Source organism: Rattus rattus, chromosome 7 (assembly GCF_011064425.1).
Source record: "Rattus rattus isolate New Zealand chromosome 7, Rrattus_CSIRO_v1, whole genome shotgun sequence".
NCBI classification, from domain to species: domain Eukaryota; kingdom Metazoa; phylum Chordata; class Mammalia; order Rodentia; family Muridae; genus Rattus; species Rattus rattus.
Genome location: NC_046160.1, coordinates 89,181,178 through 89,201,737, shown reverse-complemented (window position 1 = coordinate 89,201,737; position 20,560 = coordinate 89,181,178). Strand labels below are relative to the sequence as shown.

Below are 20,560 nucleotides of genomic sequence, written 5' to 3'. Positions count from 1 at the left end.
TCAGTCCCATTGCCTCGATAACAGCTGCCCAGATGTTCACAACTGCCCAGATGTTCACAGTGGCCCAGAATCTACCAACAACCTGTAATCACTATTCTAACTACGGCTCTAAACCACTCACCCCCATGCCTCAGCAATGCGTCTGAAAAGTGCAGATGAAGAGGGTATTTGACCAACACGTGCCAATTAATAAAGATGAGGGTGTGACATAACAAGCTGTGAAGCAGATGCTGTGAGGAGAGCTCAGGGTGAGGAGAGGTATACAAGACAGAGATGAAGAGATAGGAGTCTGACACTAAGAAACAGCTAGAGATTTCTAAAGATAATCTACCTTTTATTTTATATTCATTTATTTTTGTGTGCATCTGTGTGTAAGAGTATTTGTGCAGGTACATGTGTGTATGTATGAGGGGTGCATACATGTATGGATGTAATTGGGGGAGTTCAGAAGACAGCCACTAGTATAGTTCTCAGGAACTCCATTTACCTCTTTGGAGATAGGGAATCTCACTGGGCTAGAGCTCACCTATTAGAATGGACTGGTCAATGAGCTGCAAGGATCCTCCTTTATATACTCCTATATGTGTCCATATACTCCCCTTCCCCATGATGGAGTTATAACCCCATGGCACCATACCCAGCATTTTTTATAAACCCTTGGGAATATGTGCTTCATCCAGGTTATTCAGGGGAATTCAAGTCTATGTGCTTACAAAGCAAACACTTTATTGATTAAAAAAAAATCACACTAGTCTAATAACGTGGTTTTTAATTCCCAGTTTTCTTTGGCTGCCTGACAATTGATACATCTAAGGATTATTTGCCTATGTAACCCCTTAGAAATGGATCTGAACTGATGAAACCAATACATTATTCAGCTAGTTTTTAAAATCAACATTATAAAGTCTATCACTGTGTAAGCAAATGTGGTAAACTTTTATTAAAAGAAGGCAACACATATCGTGATGGATTAGAGGAAATAAAGAAAAGTGCATTTGCTTGGTGTAAAAGGAAAAGAAAACACAGGAGAGAGAAGCAATTTTTGGTACTTCATTTTGCTTTCTTTGATTTCTTAGAATTCTTGGTTTTAATTAAAATCCTTTTTCCACTTCTTTCTGACTCAGTCTTCCTTCCATCTTTGACATGACATTAGTAAATGATAGGTTTATTCCTTTCTTCTTAACTTTAGAAGGATCTTAGTGATATAGAGACCAATGCCAATTACAAGGACTATTTTGGCGAAGTTGGTTTTTTATGATAAACACAAGATCAGCTCCAGGCTAGTGAAATCTCTCCAACCTTATGCTAACGTTTGCAATGCGATGAGAATGACCTCTCTTCTGTCCCAGTTTCTCTTACAAGTTGACTGTTTGTTCAAATTGTTTTTCATCAGCTTGTATTACCTCATTGTATTCCTTTCTCAAAATTCCAGTACCTCTGAGAATTTTAAATACTTTTCAGTAGTTGGCACACAATACCAAGTATCTAATGAGATTCGCTTCTAAGACATAAATGGTACAGTGCAGATCACAGCTAGCATGGAACATGGACTAAATAAAGAATGTCTGGACCCCTCCTATGTTAATGGCTCTTTGAAAAGATGATCCAAGGAAAGCAGAAACTTTTAGCAGTGAGGTGGGAGGAGAGCCATTCTGGCACCAGAGATTTCTGAAGAAGAGCCCTTGTGTTTTATTAAACAGGAACCACTACAATTGCTCTAACAAACTGTACAGATAACCACACACACCGATGAGTCTCATTCTTTCACCTCTGAAATATCATCAATAAAGGTGGGCTCCAGGGAATTTACTAGAAAGCAAATGATGGTTAAACCACAATTGCCAGAATTGCATTTCCTCATCAGTATTTCAGGTGAAGTCTGTCTAAAGTCAACGGTCACACCTAAGACTCATACATGGAAAGTAATTAGAAAAAAAATCAGGGTTGATTTTTGTTGTGAATAGGCACAAAGGAGTCCACAAAGAAAAGATTGTTAATAGGAACACAGTGAGTGCAGCTTGACCGAAGAACAAACAAAACGGAATGAATGCAGAGTGTATTTTATCCAGAACCTTCCCTGCTTCATTACTTTATCGGCTGCCATTAGCAACTGACTAGTGGAGGCTTCTGCAATTAATTACCTGAATATTGATTTTTCTCAGCTCTACAAATTATTCAACTCTGAAAAATAAACTACTGATCACATGCTTTGAATGGTTATAAGTTTGTTTACTTATCATTATTATTATATTATTTTTAAAATGTAACCTTTCAAAACTGTAGTTTGGGATAATTAAGATTAGTATTTAACTACAGGCAGTTGGGCATACGCTTTGAACCTGATAATCTCTTGTTTGGCATATTTCAAGTACATGGGTGTTTGAGAATATGACATAATTATAATATTTTTCCTTCCCCCTTCTCTCTTCAAAGCCTCCCATAGACCCTCCCCACCTCACTTCAAATTCATGGCCTGTGTTTTTCATTAATTGTTATTGCACACATAAATGTATATGTATACCCAAAGAAAAGTATGCATCCATGAAACATTCCTGCATCTAAGCTCAGAGAACAATGCGGAAGAGGGCATGGAAAGACGGTAAGAACTGGAGGAGCAGGGGTTTGCTGTGAGATCAGGTGTCATAGTAAGGTCAGAAGCTACATCCAAAGTCTCACCAGCGTGACCGCCCAAATGTCAAGGTTGGTTGATACCATTCCAACCTTTACTCCATCAAAACACAGTAGATTGAACAGTTCTTAAGTGAATACTGATATTTATCATTACTTATACTGGCATAATTCAATCTTTTCAAAATATTTGCTTGAATCCTTTGAGAATTTCAAACACATTATTTTGATCATATTCTCTCCCAATTTCCTTCCTTAACTCCTCTGTATCTCTGTTTTGAAATCATGAAGCACTCACTGACGACTTTATGAGAAGAATGGGCTCTTTCAATTTTAAAGCATAAAACCATATTTAATGTTGAGAAGCTTTATTCACGAATCCACTCTGGTGCGATGACACGTAGAGCGAGAGGCTCCCTACCCTCCTGTCCCAGGTTCTCTTCAACTGAGAGCCACTGTGCTTTATTATGGTTTAGATTAGTATAGTTGCATAGCTAATCAAACTTAGTGGCTTTTAAAAAAGAACTACAATTTATTATGTCATGAAGCTGTGACTTATGGAGGGCTTGGGGGACATGAATTATTTCTATTTCATTTGGTATTGACTGGAATGATTTGATTGGGCCTCAGAGAGCCACCCTTTAATTGGCTCCCCTGAACAGCTGCTGAGCTGATGCAGTCTCATGGGTGCTGGACACACATTCACAGCTCAGTGGCCTCATCTTTCGTATCTTGAAGATACTGAAAACCGATGATTGTATGTAATCTTAAATGTTACCATAAATGTATGTTCGTATCAATATCTAAAATTATTTGGTCTAAGATCGAGATTGTTGGCCAGGGTTCTTTATTCCTCTCCATGAAGATGTATCTAGGCGACTTTAGCTTCCTCATGCAATGGCAACTAAATTTTCAGAGACGTTTAAACAATGAAGATCTGAAATCTCCTAGTTTTTCAAGGTCTAGATATTTTTGTACAGTCGCAGCCAGCACATGCCAATTGGGGTAGACAAGAGTTAAGGGGGAAGGGACTCTGCCTCTGGATGACAGGGATATCCAAGTGTTTATCACCATCTTTACTCATTTATAATTTTCTTTACAGTAATCCTTTTGTAATGGCTAAGGGAAAAGTAAGACTTTACCTAAGACATTCACTAACATATATGCCAAGATTATTAAGACAAAAAAATTTACAAAATTATCACTCATTTGCATTATGTCTAAAAGACTACTAAGTTGTATAAAAACACACTTCTGAAATTGTCACACCCCATCTTTGTCGTTATTAGTATGTGATTGACATCTATCTCTGCTCAGAGGGACAAACAGTGTGAAGCATCTCAACACAGCTGGGGATGGGGCCGTCTCCATCAGGAGCGCTTATGTTTGCTAAGAAGCAGTGGGGCTTTCCAATTTATTTATGTCAGCGTGACTAGGGCATATAGAACGTTTCTCGTTAAATGTTTCACCACAATACCTGTCTTAGTAATATGTATTTTATATACACTGTTTTATCACCAAGAATACGTTTTTATATGAAAGAAATGTTTTGGAAAACTGTTTCTTGTTTGTTTGGTTTCTTACTTTTGGTACATAATTTACTAGAAAAAATATTAAACACCTACTCCATCTGAGGAACTATATGCTCTTTGGGGGGAACTATAGAAATGAGCATAAAGGAGTGTTCATTTTGTAGGCTTTGCCTCCCTAGTGTGGAAGATGAATAATTAACGAATAATCACGTAAGTATAAATTAGAGCAGAGATAACGATGTTTCAGTCAGGGATCCTGAGAATACTCGTGCAAGAGAACATTCAGCCAGTGTGGGCAGGGAAGACTCCTGAGAGGAACGGAGTTTTAAGCAGAGACCTGAGGGAGGAGAAGACGCCAAGCCAAGGGAAAATGCTTAGTGAGGCAGAAACGTTGAAGCACATGGTCATCTGCAGCAAGCAGCACATAGTAGGGTGTTGATTATTATTTATTCAGTCCCATGACATGAATTTTGTGGGGAATTTAAGTCCTTTACATCTCACATAATTATTAAGTAATATCTTTCTTCTGCCAGTCTGTGGCTGGTTCTTAGTTTTTCTAGTACCTTTCGCCTTGTGTAGTCTTCTTTATTGTGCTTGGGTGTTTTTTTTTTCTAAGAGGGGGTTTCTATTCTTTGTTTATTATTATTAGTCTGCCATTGGTTTTGGCTTTGGCTACAGTGGGACTTAAGAAGAAGAATCTATTTGATTAAAGCAAGGCCTTTTGAAATGAGAGTGGTTTAAACACGGATCATAAAATGCACCAAGAAACAAGAGGATAAGGAAGAGAGAGAGGAGAGAAAAACATCACTGCATTTATATCTATCCATTCCCCATAGCGAGTTTTGTGTCCTGTTGTACATCTTTCTGTATTGCCTACATCAAATGCTAATGTAGTTATTAATTTTGATCGTTCTGCTTTTTGTGTGTATGCTAGACATAACTGGTTTATGTATGGCGTTTATTTACTAGGGTGTTTTAGTTTGTGTAGTTCCTCTTATTAATGAGTTTTAAATGTCCAGTACTTTCTTGGTGGTTAGCAGCTTTTCTACTTAAAGAATTGGTCTTTTTTTCCTTTCTATTTCTTTTCTTCTCATTTTTCTTTTCTTAAGAACATGCTAGTGATAATTTTTTCAGTTTTGTCTGTCAGATGATATCTTTATCTCTGACCCCCAGCTTTGCTGAGAGCTTATTTTCTCCTAGCACAGTGGTTTGTAACCTTCAGAATGCTGTGACCCTTTAATACGTTTTCTCATGTTGTGGTGACCCCTAAGCCATAAGATTATTTCATTGCTACTTCTTTGCTGTAATTTTGTTACTGTTATGAATGTGTAATGTAAATGCCTGAGATACAGGATATCTGATGTGTGATCCCTGTGGAGGTTGCTACCTACAGGTTGAGAAACATTGCCTAGCACATGTGATAATCTCATCCTACGACTCCTTTCTGGCCTATGGTGTTTCTACTGAAAGCAAGTAATTGTAACATGTGCATGTGTATATGTATATGTGTATGTGTGTGCATATATGTCTATGTGCATTATGGGTATGCCTGTGTGTGTGTTGTGTTGTGTGTGTGTGTTTCTCTCCTGCTTTCTCAAGAAATATCTCTTTGTATTGAACCTCTGAGAGTTGATTTTGCAATAGATTTTGTTGAATTGAATCAATCATGACGACCCTTGAAACCAAGTATGGTGACATTGACATTCATGTACCAGTATTTTAGTTTCTTTTCTATTCTAGGACTGGGCAATTTTCTGTTACTGTCTTTTAGAGTGTGCTTTTTTTCCTCTAATAATCTGTAGACTCTCTTGAATGCCACACCACAAGTGTCTGCTCTTTTAACTTGTCCCAAAGCTGCTGCTGTGAACTTTTTTGTTCTTCAATCTTTCTTCTTTCTTCTCCTTTAATAGTCTTTTGTGAATCTGCTAATTGTTTTTTCTACTAAAACTACTTACCTATTTTGTAGTCCGCGCACCTTATGCTAGTGTTACTACGATCCTCTCAGTCTTCTCTACTGAAATATTGAGTTGTTTCTCTATGCTTCCTTGAAGTTTGTGCAATTTCCTTAAAGGCTTTAAAAAGATCCCATGGTTTGTGTAGATTGATTGATACGCAGTCTGTCATTGGCGCTTTGTCTTGTCCATTATTGTTGGTTGAAGATGTGGCTTTGTCTTTGCCTGTCTCAGGAGTTTAGCAGCTGCCTTGTGAATGCAGCTACTTCCGCCGTGGAGGAGACCTTAAGTTCAGGTTAGCCACAAGTCCACACTGGTGCAGTCCAATTGCTCAAGGGTTGAGGCGAGCCCAGATACCTCATCCAAAGTTACTGATGTGTGGTCAGAAGCCATAGGATTATTCTGTCTCTTTCTGGACCCCAGGCTGAAGGGACTGTTCATAAGCCAGCCACGCCACCATGCTACTGTACCCAAAGTCCAAACTCATCTGGAGCTTAACTCACTGCAACCTAGGGTCTTAGTCCATGCAGCTGCAGTCTGTGGATGGTATATTCTTGCTTTGCAATTCCTTCAGCTACCCAGAGGTAATGTCCAGAATACAGATGTTTACCACTGGTGACTCAGGTCTCTGTCTAGCAGCAGGACAGGTCCAGAAGTAGGCATTGACCTTGGTGTAGAAACTTAAGATTTGATGGCTAACTACACATAAATAAAAGGCAGTCCTATGATATTGACTGACAAATTTTAAAAACTGGGAACTATTATAGAACATAATTAGGGCACAGTGTCATTAATGTATAGTTATTCATTATTTCTTTAAAAAACATTCTCTCTGCTTGTTCCTTTTCTGAAAACATATATTTACATATCACAGATGATTATTCTCTATTAATTTGTTCATATTGTTGCTGTTCCTGTTCTTAAGCACAACAGTGCTGGACAGGGAATTACGTCTGTGATTACTTTTATTTGGGAGGTGTTTTGCTTTTAAATAGGATTATTCAAAGTTTTAAGAACCAAGTTTAGAAATATTTCTACCCATTTTTAATTAAAAACCATCTATTTTTTTTTTTAAAAAATCATCCTGCTCTGGAATTCAATCCCTAAATAATAACAGAAAAAAAAGTAAAAACTGCAGAGGTTTTAATATATATAATAACAGCCTATATTGTGGAATTACAACATGTTACATTCAGAGGAAAATATCTGATTTCAGAGAAATAAATGACCCTCTAATCCCACCAAAAATATAGATATAGACAGGATCCCAAGTTGCTTTGCTAGATGGATTTTACATTATTTATATCCAACAGAATTTGGCTGTGAAACTTCAAAGGCAAATAGCTCATGTTTTCTCTCAAGAAGTTTTTTTTTTTTTTCCAAGTGCTTGAAAGATGATGGATAGAAGTGATCTCTGCCGATCACATGTGTTGGTGAGAAGCTTCTAGAATTCCTGTACTTGCTACATGTTTATTGAAAATCAGAGTACAGTGCCACCCCGTTTTCAACAGTGTTTCCTGCTCATTAGAAAGTGCTGGAGAGAAGGTGATGTTGGATAAAACTGTGGATGCATGTTCAGTTAGGGTTTGAACCTAGTGGCCTTGACAAAGTTTCCCCACAGTAGGTCCTTGTTAGACTGACCAGATCCAGAGAGAGAAGAGCTAGGATAGTCTAGGTTCAGACCTAGGCAGCACTCATTTCCCTTCATAGCCCCCTGTAGACAAATCACAAACATCACAAAATGATGGGCTCAAAACATGTCTACGTCTTTCTGTACTGACACGAGCAGAATGACTCCATCACTCTGACAGTTTTATTTCAGCTTTTAGTTTCATCCCTGCGTATCTACACAGAGTTCTGAAAGTGGAGAACTTTAATCTGTCCCCATTCCTGTATTTCTGATGTTCTGTCAAAAATATTTATAACCAAAGAGATACTCCAAAAGCTGAAGGAGTAAGTTGGGAGAGGAGTGTGCACTTCTAAATGAGATTTGATTAGGTTTCCCTTGGGAGGGTGGAGTTGGGAGAACAAAAGGCCAGAAATGCTGGGGGGCTGGTGGGATGGCAGAGTGAGTAAGGTGCTTGCTGGTGGCCTGAGTTCCATCCCAGAGCCAATGGAAGGGTAAGAGAAGAGAACTAATGCCACAAAGTTGTTCTCTGACATGGTTGTGTGTATGTGCGCACACACGCACATGCACACACATACACACACATACACACACATGCATACACACACATGCATACACACATGCATATGCACACGCAATGCACACACACACACACACACAAACACATACGCACACACATTAAGGCACACACACCATAATAATAATAAGCAAATATAATTGGGCTAGAAATTTTGGCAAATTTTTATGTTTGTGCTATTTGATTCTTTATGAAATATTAAGTCATTTTTATGGACTTCCATATTGTTTAGCATGGCATGGGGATGCTTACTGAGTTCATGACTGTTGTCCTATGATAACCTTTCTAGAGGGCACACCAGGCACCAAGCAGGGCTTCCTTCATATGTGTTAACCTCTGGAAGTTAGTCAAGATATTTCTGTAACATTATTTACTGATATAGTCAATGTAATTTTTTTCACTTGAGATATCTATTTTATTTCTATCATTTCTTTTATTTCAGCTCTTCTTTATGCAACTATTTTTGGAAACGTTACCACAATTTTCCAGCAAATGTATGCCAACACCAACCGTTACCATGAGATGCTGAACAATGTTCGAGATTTCCTGAAATTATATCAGGTCCCGAAAGGCCTTAGTGAACGAGTCATGGATTACATTGTGTCAACATGGTCAATGTCAAAAGGCATCGACACAGAGAAGGTAGGTAGAGTTGTTTATTATTATTATTATTATTGTTGTTGTTATTGTTATTATTATTATTATATTATTATAGTTAAGCAGGATATTTAGATGTATGTACATTTTCCATTCACAGTTCCCTTGCGCGATTGCTTTATAAATGTTACTGTAATTTTTGTAAGTGACAATTCACTCAATCACATTTATTGAGCGCTAAGAAGGTACAGAGCATCCAACCATTAACAATCAATGAGTACCAGTCATGATATTCAATTGAGAAAATTCAGTTTCTGAAAACAGCTCATTACTCCATTCCCCTGTGATACTCTCATTATCACTTAGTAATTTTCTGTTAAACTCTCAGAGCACTCTCCTAAGAGAACTATTCTTAATTTTTTCCTTTGACTTGCTGTCCAGTTAAAAATTCCAAGGGGCTGGAGAGATGGCTCAGCATTGAGAGAGCTTTCTGCCTTTGTTACCGTCTGGAATTATGTCCCTAGCATCTGTGTCTGGCAGCTTACAGTTGCCTGAAACTCCTGCTCCAGGGGATCACAACCCTCTTCTGACCTCTGTGGGTATCTACATACACACGGGCATGTGTGCACATGTACATGTATACACATGTACACACACACACACACATACACACACACAAGCACACACACAAAATCATACACACAGATTTTAAGAGGACTGCCTTATCTGGCATCAGTGGGAGGGGAGGTGCTTGGTCTGTGGAAGCTTGTTGGCCCAGTACAGGGGTTGATAGAGGGGTAAGGTGGAAGTGGGTGGGTGGTGGGAGAGCACCCTCTTAGAGGCAAAGGGGAGGGGATGGAATGGGGGTTTGTGGAGGGGAGACCAGGAATGAGGACAATATTTGAAATGTAAATAAATAAAATAACAATTTAAAAATGTATATTTTTAAAGAGGTAAAAAATCCAACGAAACTTCCCTATTATAAGTGAAAAATTTATATTTTATCATATTTCCTTCATAACTTTTCTCTATCACATGCATAAGTGATTTTTAATCTTCCCTTGGTTTTTCATACAAGCAATAGAGACATACCTCTCCCAGTTATTTTCATGTCTCACTTCTTGTTGTTGTTGTTGTTGTTGTTGTTGAATGGGAACTGTTCTCTCCACTCCCCATCCCTCATCTTATCCTTGGGCAAAAACCCCAAAGCTCTCCATTAAAAGCAAATTAGAGTCTCCTCACTATCCTATACCACTTGATTCACATAAAATATAAGGGATGTCAACTACAGCTGGCACACGGGAAGTGAGAGCTAATCCTGAGTTCGAAGCATCAGTGAAGACTGTTCTTGGTAGAGCACTAACTTCTGACCCCTGACGGTCAAACTGCAACATACTCACTTTGCCGTTTCTAGGTGGTTTGTATTTTTGACATGTACATGCATGTTTTCCTGAGTGAGTGAGTGTGTGTGTGTGTGTGTGTGTGTGTGTGTGTGTGTGTGTGAAGAACTACTCTATACTACTCTATAAGTGGGGAAAGTACACATGATCAAAGTAGGTGTTTCGATAGTGGAGTTCAACAGATAGCAAGTGAGCTTCAAGGCAGAGCAGGGTTTGTGAGGCCCAGATGATTGAGGGCAGGTGTGAAGAGTGACAATGACGAGTAAGAGAAGATGTGTGTGATGCTCAAACACTCCTGTGCTTACTGTTGCACTCTTCACAATAGTCAAGTAAACATTTAATGAAAAAAACAATGAAATCCTGTCATGTGTAACCAAGTGGGTGGGGCAAGAGAACATTACCTTAAGTGGGATTAGACTTGGAAGGACCCAGGATGAGAACTCATGTTGTCTCCCATTCAGAGAACTCAAAAGGGCAACTTGCATGTAGAATCAAGGGAGAGGAGTGGAGGAGTAAGTCAGAAGGAGGTTGGCTAAAGGTACTGAATCACACTAGAGTTGCTGTTGAGAACCAGGGAAAGCAGATTACGTTGATGTGACAAATACAAAAGCTTTACTGTGCATGTGTGAAACATGCTAAGACTATTGATTCCTTTCGGCCACTGGAGAAATCCCCACTCAGATCAGATGCATGTTAGCTAGGGTGATGGTGTGCGTGATGAGAAGAAGACACAAGCCAGAGTCTGGGCATGGAGAGGGGATGTGCGGATTCCTAATAGTTACATCCGCAGGGAGACCGTGTTTAAAATTGCTTCTTAGACTACATGCCATATGTTACCAAACAAGAAGAAAACAAGAATTTGTATCCACTTCTGTGATGTTAGTGAAGAATCTAACAATAGCACAGAAGACCCAGAGGCATCTTGTTAGCTAGTAAATAGTAAGTAAAACACATAATATTAAAATGTGAGCAAAAGAAAACAAAACATTTAAAATACAAAGGCAATGCTTTAAGATGGTCACAAAAAGCAATTGGAAAATGGCTCAGGGTTTAAGTGCAGGTACAGCTCTTGCAGAGAACCCTATTTTAGTTCCCAGCTCCATAATCGTGAGTTACGATCATTTGTACCTATAGCTGTACGACAGTGGTCCTCAACCTTCCTAATGGTGCAAGCCTTTAATATGGTTCCTTATGCTGTGGTGACCCCCCCAACCAAAAATATTTTCATTGCTGCTTCATAAGTGGAATTTTGTTATAGTTATGAATTGTAATGTAAATATCTGTGTTTTCTGATGTTCTTAGGCAATGCCTGTGAAAGGGTTGTTTGACCCTTCCCCTCAAAGAAGTCATGATCTGTAGGTTGAGAGTCACGGCTCTAGAGGGATCTGATACTCTCTTCTTGCCTCTGTGGAGCTCCCCACTACTACGTGTGCATGTGTGTGTGCATCTGCATGCATGCATGCACACACACATACACACACACAGAGACACATGAGAGACACATACATATACATTAATAAAACAAGAAAAATTGAAACATTTTGAGTAGAAATGAAGGATCACAGCAAAACTGCAAAATCAGTTTTTATAATTTGTAAAATACTTTTATAAACCAGTAAGTGTAAAATATGCTGGCAACTAAGTGAACCAAAGGCATAATTAAGGCCATTTAGACATTGAAAAATGTCACAAGGCATTACGCTCACTGAGTAAATTAGCGGTTGCAGATTCTCCTCCAATAACCATGACTTCACCAGCACTGAGCGTTAGCTAGGTTTTCAGTACCAGGCATGATTTTACCCTTGTTGAATGGGTCTTGAGTTCAGTTAGAGAGCTGTTGGTTACCCCCAAGGTATCCATACCACTAATGTACCCTTAGGGTTATGCTTCCATGCTGATTGCTGATGGTTCACAAGCCTTGTAGCCGGTGGGATTGTTGGCTGCCTTCCTCCTTTGGAAGCTTTCAGAGCACCTTCTGATTCCATGAAAGCTAGTCCACTGAGCGGGAGCATTCGGGTTACCAACATGACTATCTAAATCTGAGCTAAACAATGAGGAAAGCGATGATCATGCTAAACTGATAGGATTTAAGCCATAAGGCTTTAGCTTTATACAGGGAACTGCAGACAGCTAGGGAAAGCTGAGAACGGGAGAAGTGCTCTTCCCTAGAGAAGAACACACCAATTGTTTGTCTGGTGCCAATCAGTCCTGAAAGTGTGTAAGATTATATGGACTAAACAGGTTATATTTATGTGCACATAAATATGCATGCAATAGCAATTAGTTAAAAAACAGGCCATTGAAAGAGAGCGGGAAGGGTATATGGGAGGGTTTGGGTGGAGGAAAGAGAAAGGAGAAATATTGTTACTAAATTATAATTTCAAAAAGTATAATCTAAGGGAAGGTGTATCACTAGTAAACATTAAACAAAGCTCGCTTTCCTCTACAACAGAGTAAAAAAAAAATCAAGTCATTAAGAAGACATTTTTAGGCAGATAAAACATGCCCCATTGTAGCAAAGAATGTATTGCCCAGCTCTGGCTGTACGGTGTAATTCTGCAAACTGTGTGAATGGGCTGAGTGTTTTCTAAAGTGACTTGAATGAGACAACATGCACTGGAGCCGGTGTTAGAGCTGAGCTCTGTAGTTTTCTACTTGTTTTGTCTTTTGTCATTGCACTGATACCAGCCTATGTTGTGACTTAGACATATTCTAACAGCACTCAAGTGTCCCAGCTCCTCACAGACCTGTTCTCTCAACTATATGGTATTCTCTGCTTTGCAGGCCCAGTGGATCTCTCCAAGAATTAGGCTCCTAGTTAGCTTTTAAAAATATATTCTACCGACATCCCCCAATTCATTTCATGGAAGCTGCACCTTCCACTGTCTTAGGACAACCCTCATTAAACCCTGTCTACCTTCACTTCCGGTCACCTCTGTTGCCATTACTGTATCTAAGCCATCATCTTGCCGTATAGGAATTACTGTGCCAGTTGACTTGATAGCTCTGTGACCTATGGAGAATGCTTTCAGCATAGGAACAAAGAACCTACGTGGCTTTTCTATTTGTTGGTCTTCACTCTTTTCAATATATTTAGGACATCATTTGTGATCTCTGCTACAAGCATTTACAGTGGAATTGATTGAAATTATTAAAATATAGCTGTAGAGTGATAAAATGAAAAGCAGTAATTATATCGATTGAATAATTGCACAGTCTTGGATGTACTATGGATGTACTCAGGGTTCACAATAAAAAAAGAGTATCAGAATTTTTAACAGTTACTCTCTTTGCCTCAATGTTTGGTTCCTACATTCCTTAGTATGTGGAGTATGTTGTCTTAACATATATTTCTTATTGCATAGTTCACTTATGTTTTCCTTTAAATATTTTTCTTAATAGATACTATTAGGAAATTTACACAAGCACATACCAAAACAAGGAAAATAAATGAAGCTCGGTATCTTTTAAATGTCTCTTTCTCTGTTTGTTCTAAAACAGCTATTTTTTTCAGCTCTGTCTACAATGGAATTTAATGATGCATTGCAGCTAATTAAAGAAAAATCTTTGCTCCAATTATTGTGATTTCCTTCTAGCTTCTCCACATATTTAGTTTATAGATTTTTGAATTTAACATTAACACACAAGCAAATTAATCACAGTGATTTAACTCAGCCTTAACCAGCTCTGTTTAGTGCAATCACTGTATTCATGTGGGGATTAGAACATTTTTTTTTTATCAGAGAAGTTTGTTTTAGGTAATTTTTTTTTGCATTGGACAGTGCCTAGATTAATTTTATCTACTAGACAACATTTTATTGACTACTAATCACTACAGGTACTTTGTAATTTTTTATTTTAATAACAAAATCCATCTTCTGCTCTTTGCCACTGGCTAACATTCTGTACTTAAAAGATGGAGAAATGGGTTGGAATGGGAGGATTTAAAACAAAAGAAGATTATGGGGGACGATAGAAGGGATGATGACTAAAGCTCATAAAATTTATCCTGACATTTGAAATAACTTTTCAGGAAAACAATTCAAACAACATAAGTGGGTTAGAACTATATTTTCAGTTGGCAGGACCACACAGAAATGTACAACTTATAATGTTTTATAGAGCAGGTACCTCTCATTACCCTAGAGTGTCCATGGCCTCCTTTGCAGGTTAGATCCTAAACTCTTATGACTTGTATTTACAATTTTTACTATCTTTCCAGCCCTCACACTAATTGGAATAACCAATAGGAATTCTCAGCTCATACATTTGAATATTATATAGCCATTACATCTCCCTATCTATCTATCTATCTATCTATCTATCTATCTATCTATCTATCTATCTATCTATCTATATCTATATCTATATCTATATTTATATACCAGAGAAAAGCTACAAAGGATTAAAGAGACCACAGCAGGGTCTAAGAAAGTCAACAAGGCCTTAATGGCTGCCTAGACAGAGGTTGATGCAGATGAAAAGCAAGAAATGCAAGGTCAAAGGGTTTATCCTTCCAGCAGCACAGACTGTAGCTTCAGACAGAAGATGCACAACCAGATCTAGCTGGTCTGATGGATGTAGTTATGGATGGCAATTTCTGTAGGCTGTGTCGGCAGTGGCAAAGACCCAGATCTCCTGAACACTCAGGACACCTCCTACTGTTAGGTGCATGATGCTTTCTTGGGATGGTCAGGTGACAGGTCCATAGGAGCTGTTGTGAGGTCAGTGTTATTGTCATCTCCATTGGGTCCAGATGGGAGTATTGAATGTGTCTTCAGTCTGGTGTCTATTTCTGCTTTTTTTGGTTGCATTATCTCTGCTCCATGATGACCATAGTTGGCAATGGCACCCTCATACCTGGCGGAAAATATTGTACTATAGTGTCCATTATAAAGAGAGCTGATTAGAGTGCTGAATTTATCCTATAAATATATCACAGGGATATAACCTGGCTTGGGCTGTAGATTCGGTACAAGTATTTATATCGTTGGTTTAATAGAGGTAACAACCACCCCAATACACTTCATATTGATCAGATCAACAACTGTGATCACCCTCTGACTGGATGTTTCAAAGAAATAGCATCAAAGGGCAGCATATGTGCTCAAAGGTGAACAAGGTGGTATACAATTCTGACCATATTACCATGTGACAGACAGGTAAAGGAAATATAAATATTCTATCTGGTTAAGAGGGGAGGTGGGGGGGGTGGGGGATTTAGCCCAGGGGTAAAGCCTTGCCCAAGGAAGCGAAAGGCCCTGGGTTCGGCCCCCAGCCCCAAAAAAAAAAAAAAAAAGAGGAGAGTTGGGAAGAAGGGTAGAGGGTAGATTCAGAAAACTGAATCAATTTGAAAAACAGATCTCTCTGCTTCAGAAAAAAGTTTGTTTCTGCAAATAAAGGATTTAGATAGACACAGCAGAACACAAACCCAATGAAGTCTCAGGTCCTGCACACTGCTCTTGCTGCCTCTCCACTCTCCAGTCCTTGTTATCTCTACTGAATGAATTTAGGTGGGGCACACAGGCATAGAGTAGAAAAAAGGCTGTGTATTGTAGGATAGCTCGAGGCACTGCCAAAGATATGAGAAAACTCATTGTATAGGAAAGTATCTTTATTGGGTGAGACTGGCCAACAGCGGAGGAAACACTGTGTCACCTACAGGTTTAGGTTGGCATGGTGATATTTTTTAAGGACCAAATAGCTTCTGAAGAGGTTTTTTTCCTGTGCAAGGTGATTGACAGGACTATTTGGATTGACTTTTAAGGAAGAAACAATAGTGTGTCTTGTCTTTCTTCCTTTGTTAGAAAGCCTCCAGCTAGATAGTAATCTTATCATTGTCCTAGAAGTTCAGAAAGTCATGTTTCTATTCAGGGACTCAGATACCATTCTTTTGATCAGTTTCTGCTTTTACAAGCTGATAGAGAGGTGGGAGGAAGAGACCGGGAGGAAGGGAGGGCGTGATAGTCAGAGAGGAGAGGGAGAGGAAAGGGGGAAGGAAGATAGAGATGATAGGTAGGTAGATAGACAGACAGACAGACATGCAGATAAGGATAGATAATATGTCAGAGAGAGAGAGATGAGAGAGAGAGAGAGAGAGAGAGAGAGAGAGAGAGAGAGAGAGAGAGAGAGATCCTCAATGCTTGGAACCTGGTCCTATGTGAACAGTTTCCTAATACTGACTCTTGAGAGCACATTAGTACATCATAATATCTGTACCATTTGGCATTTTGCTATTTGTCACACCAGTTTCAAGGTCAATCATTTAAAAGGTTCTATATAAAACTTACAGAAAAAATTCTATACTAATTTAACACTTGTTTTCAGCAATATTTCTCTCTCTCTCTCTCTCTCTCTCTCTCTCTCTCTCTCTCTCTCTCTGTGTGTGTGTGTGTACATGAGTGCACACACATGTGGAGGCCTAAGCTTTATGTTAAGAACTAACCTTAGCTGCTCTTCCACCTTCCTTACCACCTCTCAGTCACATCCAGAGCTCTCTAGTGTGGATGTGGATTCCTTCTTCCTTTGTTGGATTACAGGCCTTCTCTACACATCCAGTATTTTCCGTGGATATTGAGAATCTGGCCTCTGGTCCTCACACTTGCTAGCTAAGCACTTTCACTTACTGAGCCATCTCCCCAGCTTTATTCTCAGGATTCTTTTTTGTTAATGTAGTTATAAGTGTAGTTTCACAATGAAAGTAACTAGCCTATTCAAGATGATAAAAGAAATACTCACTTAAAAATGCTATGAATTTGTAGATTTTCTGATGGATCCAAGGGAGTCTAGCACGGAATATATCTCTATAGGCTAATGTTACCTGCTTTTGCACAAGAGACATTATGCCCATTCAACTGCTTAAAATAAGTACATTAATTAATTGTTAATTGATTAATTAATTTGTTAATTAACAAATATGCATTTTCACCCTTTTACATATAGAAAAGTCTAACTTTTATGTTTTTACCTAAACATGGTAAAGGAACTTCAGTCATCACCTCCACATGTGTTTCTCAGTTATCACCTCCTGAAGTGACAGAAAGTGAGAATTTGGACTTGTGATTGTCGTTCCTCTTTTTTAGCTAGCTTTTATTCTTATCTAAGAAGGTAACTTTTATATGAAGCAGAAGTTAAGGGCACATTGGAGGTAAATATAAACATAATACATTATATTTACATATTATAATGTCACGATAAAATCATTATTTTTATAATTAAAACACATTAATAAAAATGCTGGAAAAAATAAGAAACCAGAATGGTTTTAGTAAACACACAATAGAATTTTTATAAGCAAATAGGAATGTCAATACTTTCTGTAATAATAATTTAGGACACTCAAGTGTGAATTTTAGTTTCTCATGGTTTTTGTATAGTTTGAGAATTCTTCAATGCATTCTTTATATTACTGTTGGCTGATATTATTACCTAAGCTTTGTACATGTCCTCTAATAGATAATGCTGTTTTTCTATGCTAATGTTAAGAAAGAAGCATATTATAGCTGAGTTAAATCCAAATGACTCAAGCATCTCTCTGGAAGTAATACTAAATAGAATCTTTTTATTTTTCCTGTATCATGTTGACATTAGTGCAACAGTTCTGGCTAGTTTGTACTTCATCTTCGCACCACTTGGCCCTTTGCTTCTGAGGAAGGTCAGAAGGAATCATTTGAGAAAGGAACAGATGGAGTGGTCCACATGATGCCATGATGACTTAGTAACTTGGCTTCATCTAGACTACAAGCATTGGGTCCCATCCTTCTGGGTCCACATCTCTGGGTGTGAAGAAATACAGCCACATTCGTTGGCTGGAGCATGGAAAGGGGGTTACATCCTGCCCATCAGAGGGTAGGCAGAAATGAGAGAGTTGAACCATTTCACTCACAATCATGATCATACATTTCTTTTCTTCTCCAGTCATAAGCTCCAAAGGTGGCCATATGGATAGCATCATTTGTTTAGCCTTTACTTGACATTTAGCAAGAGTACCATTGTGTTTAAATATACAGATGGAGCATGAACTGTGTCATAATTTAGATAAGCAAATGTTTTTTTACATATTTACACGTTGAGAACAAATATATAAACATCTCAGACCGCGAGGAAACTTTAATGAGTCAGTCTGCGTGCAGACCATTTCCCACCACGAGTTGGTGTCTATCCAACTCGTTATTCTAATCTGAGCTCCTGAAGGGTCTGCTTTCAGACTCGTCCCCACACAGAGCAAATTCTCAGCAGTGGCACCTGCTTTCGAGTGAAATTTTTTAGGTTTCTTAGAACTAGAGACTTTCTTTTTATTCAAGGTAGAATTATGAAGTCAGATTTTATAACTGTTTTGCTTAAAATATGCTTCCTTTCCAGGAGTTTCACTTACTCTTATTGCCATGGTTTGGCTGTGCTGTTCTTATTTAAAAAACATTATTTTCCTTTATGTGTTTGTTTGTGTGCCTGTGTATGTGTGTATGTGACCTGTGCGCATACAGTGCCAGCAAAGCTCAAAAGAGAGCATCAGATCCACTAGAACTGGAGTTACAGATGACTGAAAACTACCTTAAGGGTCCTCGGATCTGAACCCAGGTCTTCAGTTCAAGTTCTCTTAACCACCAGTCCATCTCTCCAGCCTGATTGTGCTGTTGTTTATTATCTTCCTTCAATGGTTGTGTGACTTCCTTGTCTATACTCATCTCCTATCTCTTTCTTGGATTTTATGATAATGGTTAAAGGTAGCCTGTTTTGGTTCTGGCTGATTTAAAGAATAATTTTAATCCTTCTTTCAAAACAACATTTAGCTCTTTTACTTGCTGTGCCAAATAACCATGGACACCTCTGTCCAACACAACAGAAGGTAGAGAGAAGAGGGATAAAGATGTAGGGGTTACCTTAACATATAGAAAATAATCACAGTACAAGATAGTTCTTCTGGCTGTGTGTTGCCCATCGATGCTCTGGAGCCCCTTCTAGGGTGACTGGTTTTGCATCAAGGAGAGGAACATATGACTGGTAAGCCTGATGGTTTTCTCTCAACTTTGCTTTTTATAAATCTGAAAATTTCTCAAGCCCTTCATGCAATTTCCCATTTTCTCCCATTAGCAACCACCCTCATTTCTTGGGCTTCCTCAAGGATGCTTTCATTTCCTTGGTTTCTGTGGGAGCAGTTCAGATGATGCAAGGCATCGATTGAAGAGACTCTGTGTAGCAGCAGATATTGTCAGGCTTCGGAAACATAGTTGTAGAGCAGTAAATACAAATAAACACAATTATTGCTCTTACGTTACTCAGAATTAATGAAAAGAGAAAGACGAAAACAATGAAGACATGAATGACATGACTGTCATGCGTGGACTATAATACAGGTGCTAGGCAAGAGTGTGATGGGGAAGATTGATATAATTCAGTTTGGAAGGCTGTGTGGTGGAATTAGAAAAAAGAATAATAGAATTTGGACATCAGAGATTGATAGAAATAGAAACTTTGCTACTTTTCATAATCGAACTCAAATACCCAAACAACTGGTCTAAAGATGGGAAATAGAAAAAATAAGGAGAAAGAGCCAAGATCTTATGACTCTGTTAATTACCAATAAATCGTCAGTTACCCATTGTTATCTATACATATTCTGCTCACCCTTCATGTTGTCAGAAATTTTGCTCTAAATCCAATAACTAGACTGATTTGGTACAGCAACTTATCATTACCTAAATATGCTTAAATTCCTTAGTACATAACTGCTTAGACTATGTTAAAATTGGGTGGGTCTTCTGACTTTGAGGTCATTACTCAGGGACTCTGGTCATATGCTTTATGAGAGCACAGACCACATACAGTATGTCAAAGATTTATTTGTGACCAGAGAACACTGTTATCACATCTCACAATGGTGAGTTCGTTGAAAGAGTGGCACAGCCCCTTAATAAAAAGTTGACATGTGCTGTTCCTGAAATGTGCCTTTTCAGGCAAAAAAAATTCTTGTGATTATATAACCATTTTATTTCTAAAAATGTTAATTTAATGGAAACAGATGACTTTTATGTAAAATTGGAAATAAGAACCAGAAAAAGGAAAAAGTACATTAAATCCCTCATAATCTCACTACTTATAAAACTACATTCTGGCACATTTGCTCTGTATGTCTTCGTGAGCATCTGTGTGTTGTAAATATGTATAGACTGAAGGTCCCGCATTTGAAATGCTTGAAATTGGGAAGTCTTTGGACTTTGGGTAGGTTTTAGATGGGGGTTTATATATAC

The 20,560-nt window shown here is 38.4% G+C and overlaps 1 protein-coding gene across 1 annotated transcript in view; it reads left to right on the top strand.

The window, feature by feature from the left end:
* The window catches only part of Kcnh5 (potassium voltage-gated channel subfamily H member 5), a 285,962-nt gene that overhangs the window by 162,785 nt on the left and 102,617 nt on the right, over positions 1 to 20,560 (top strand). Inside the window, exon 8 of the mRNA XM_032907944.1 lies at positions 8,759 to 8,958. Within this exon, the coding sequence (XP_032763835.1) occupies positions 8,759 to 8,958 (200 nt within the window). The remainder of the gene's footprint in view (positions 1 to 8,758; positions 8,959 to 20,560) is intronic.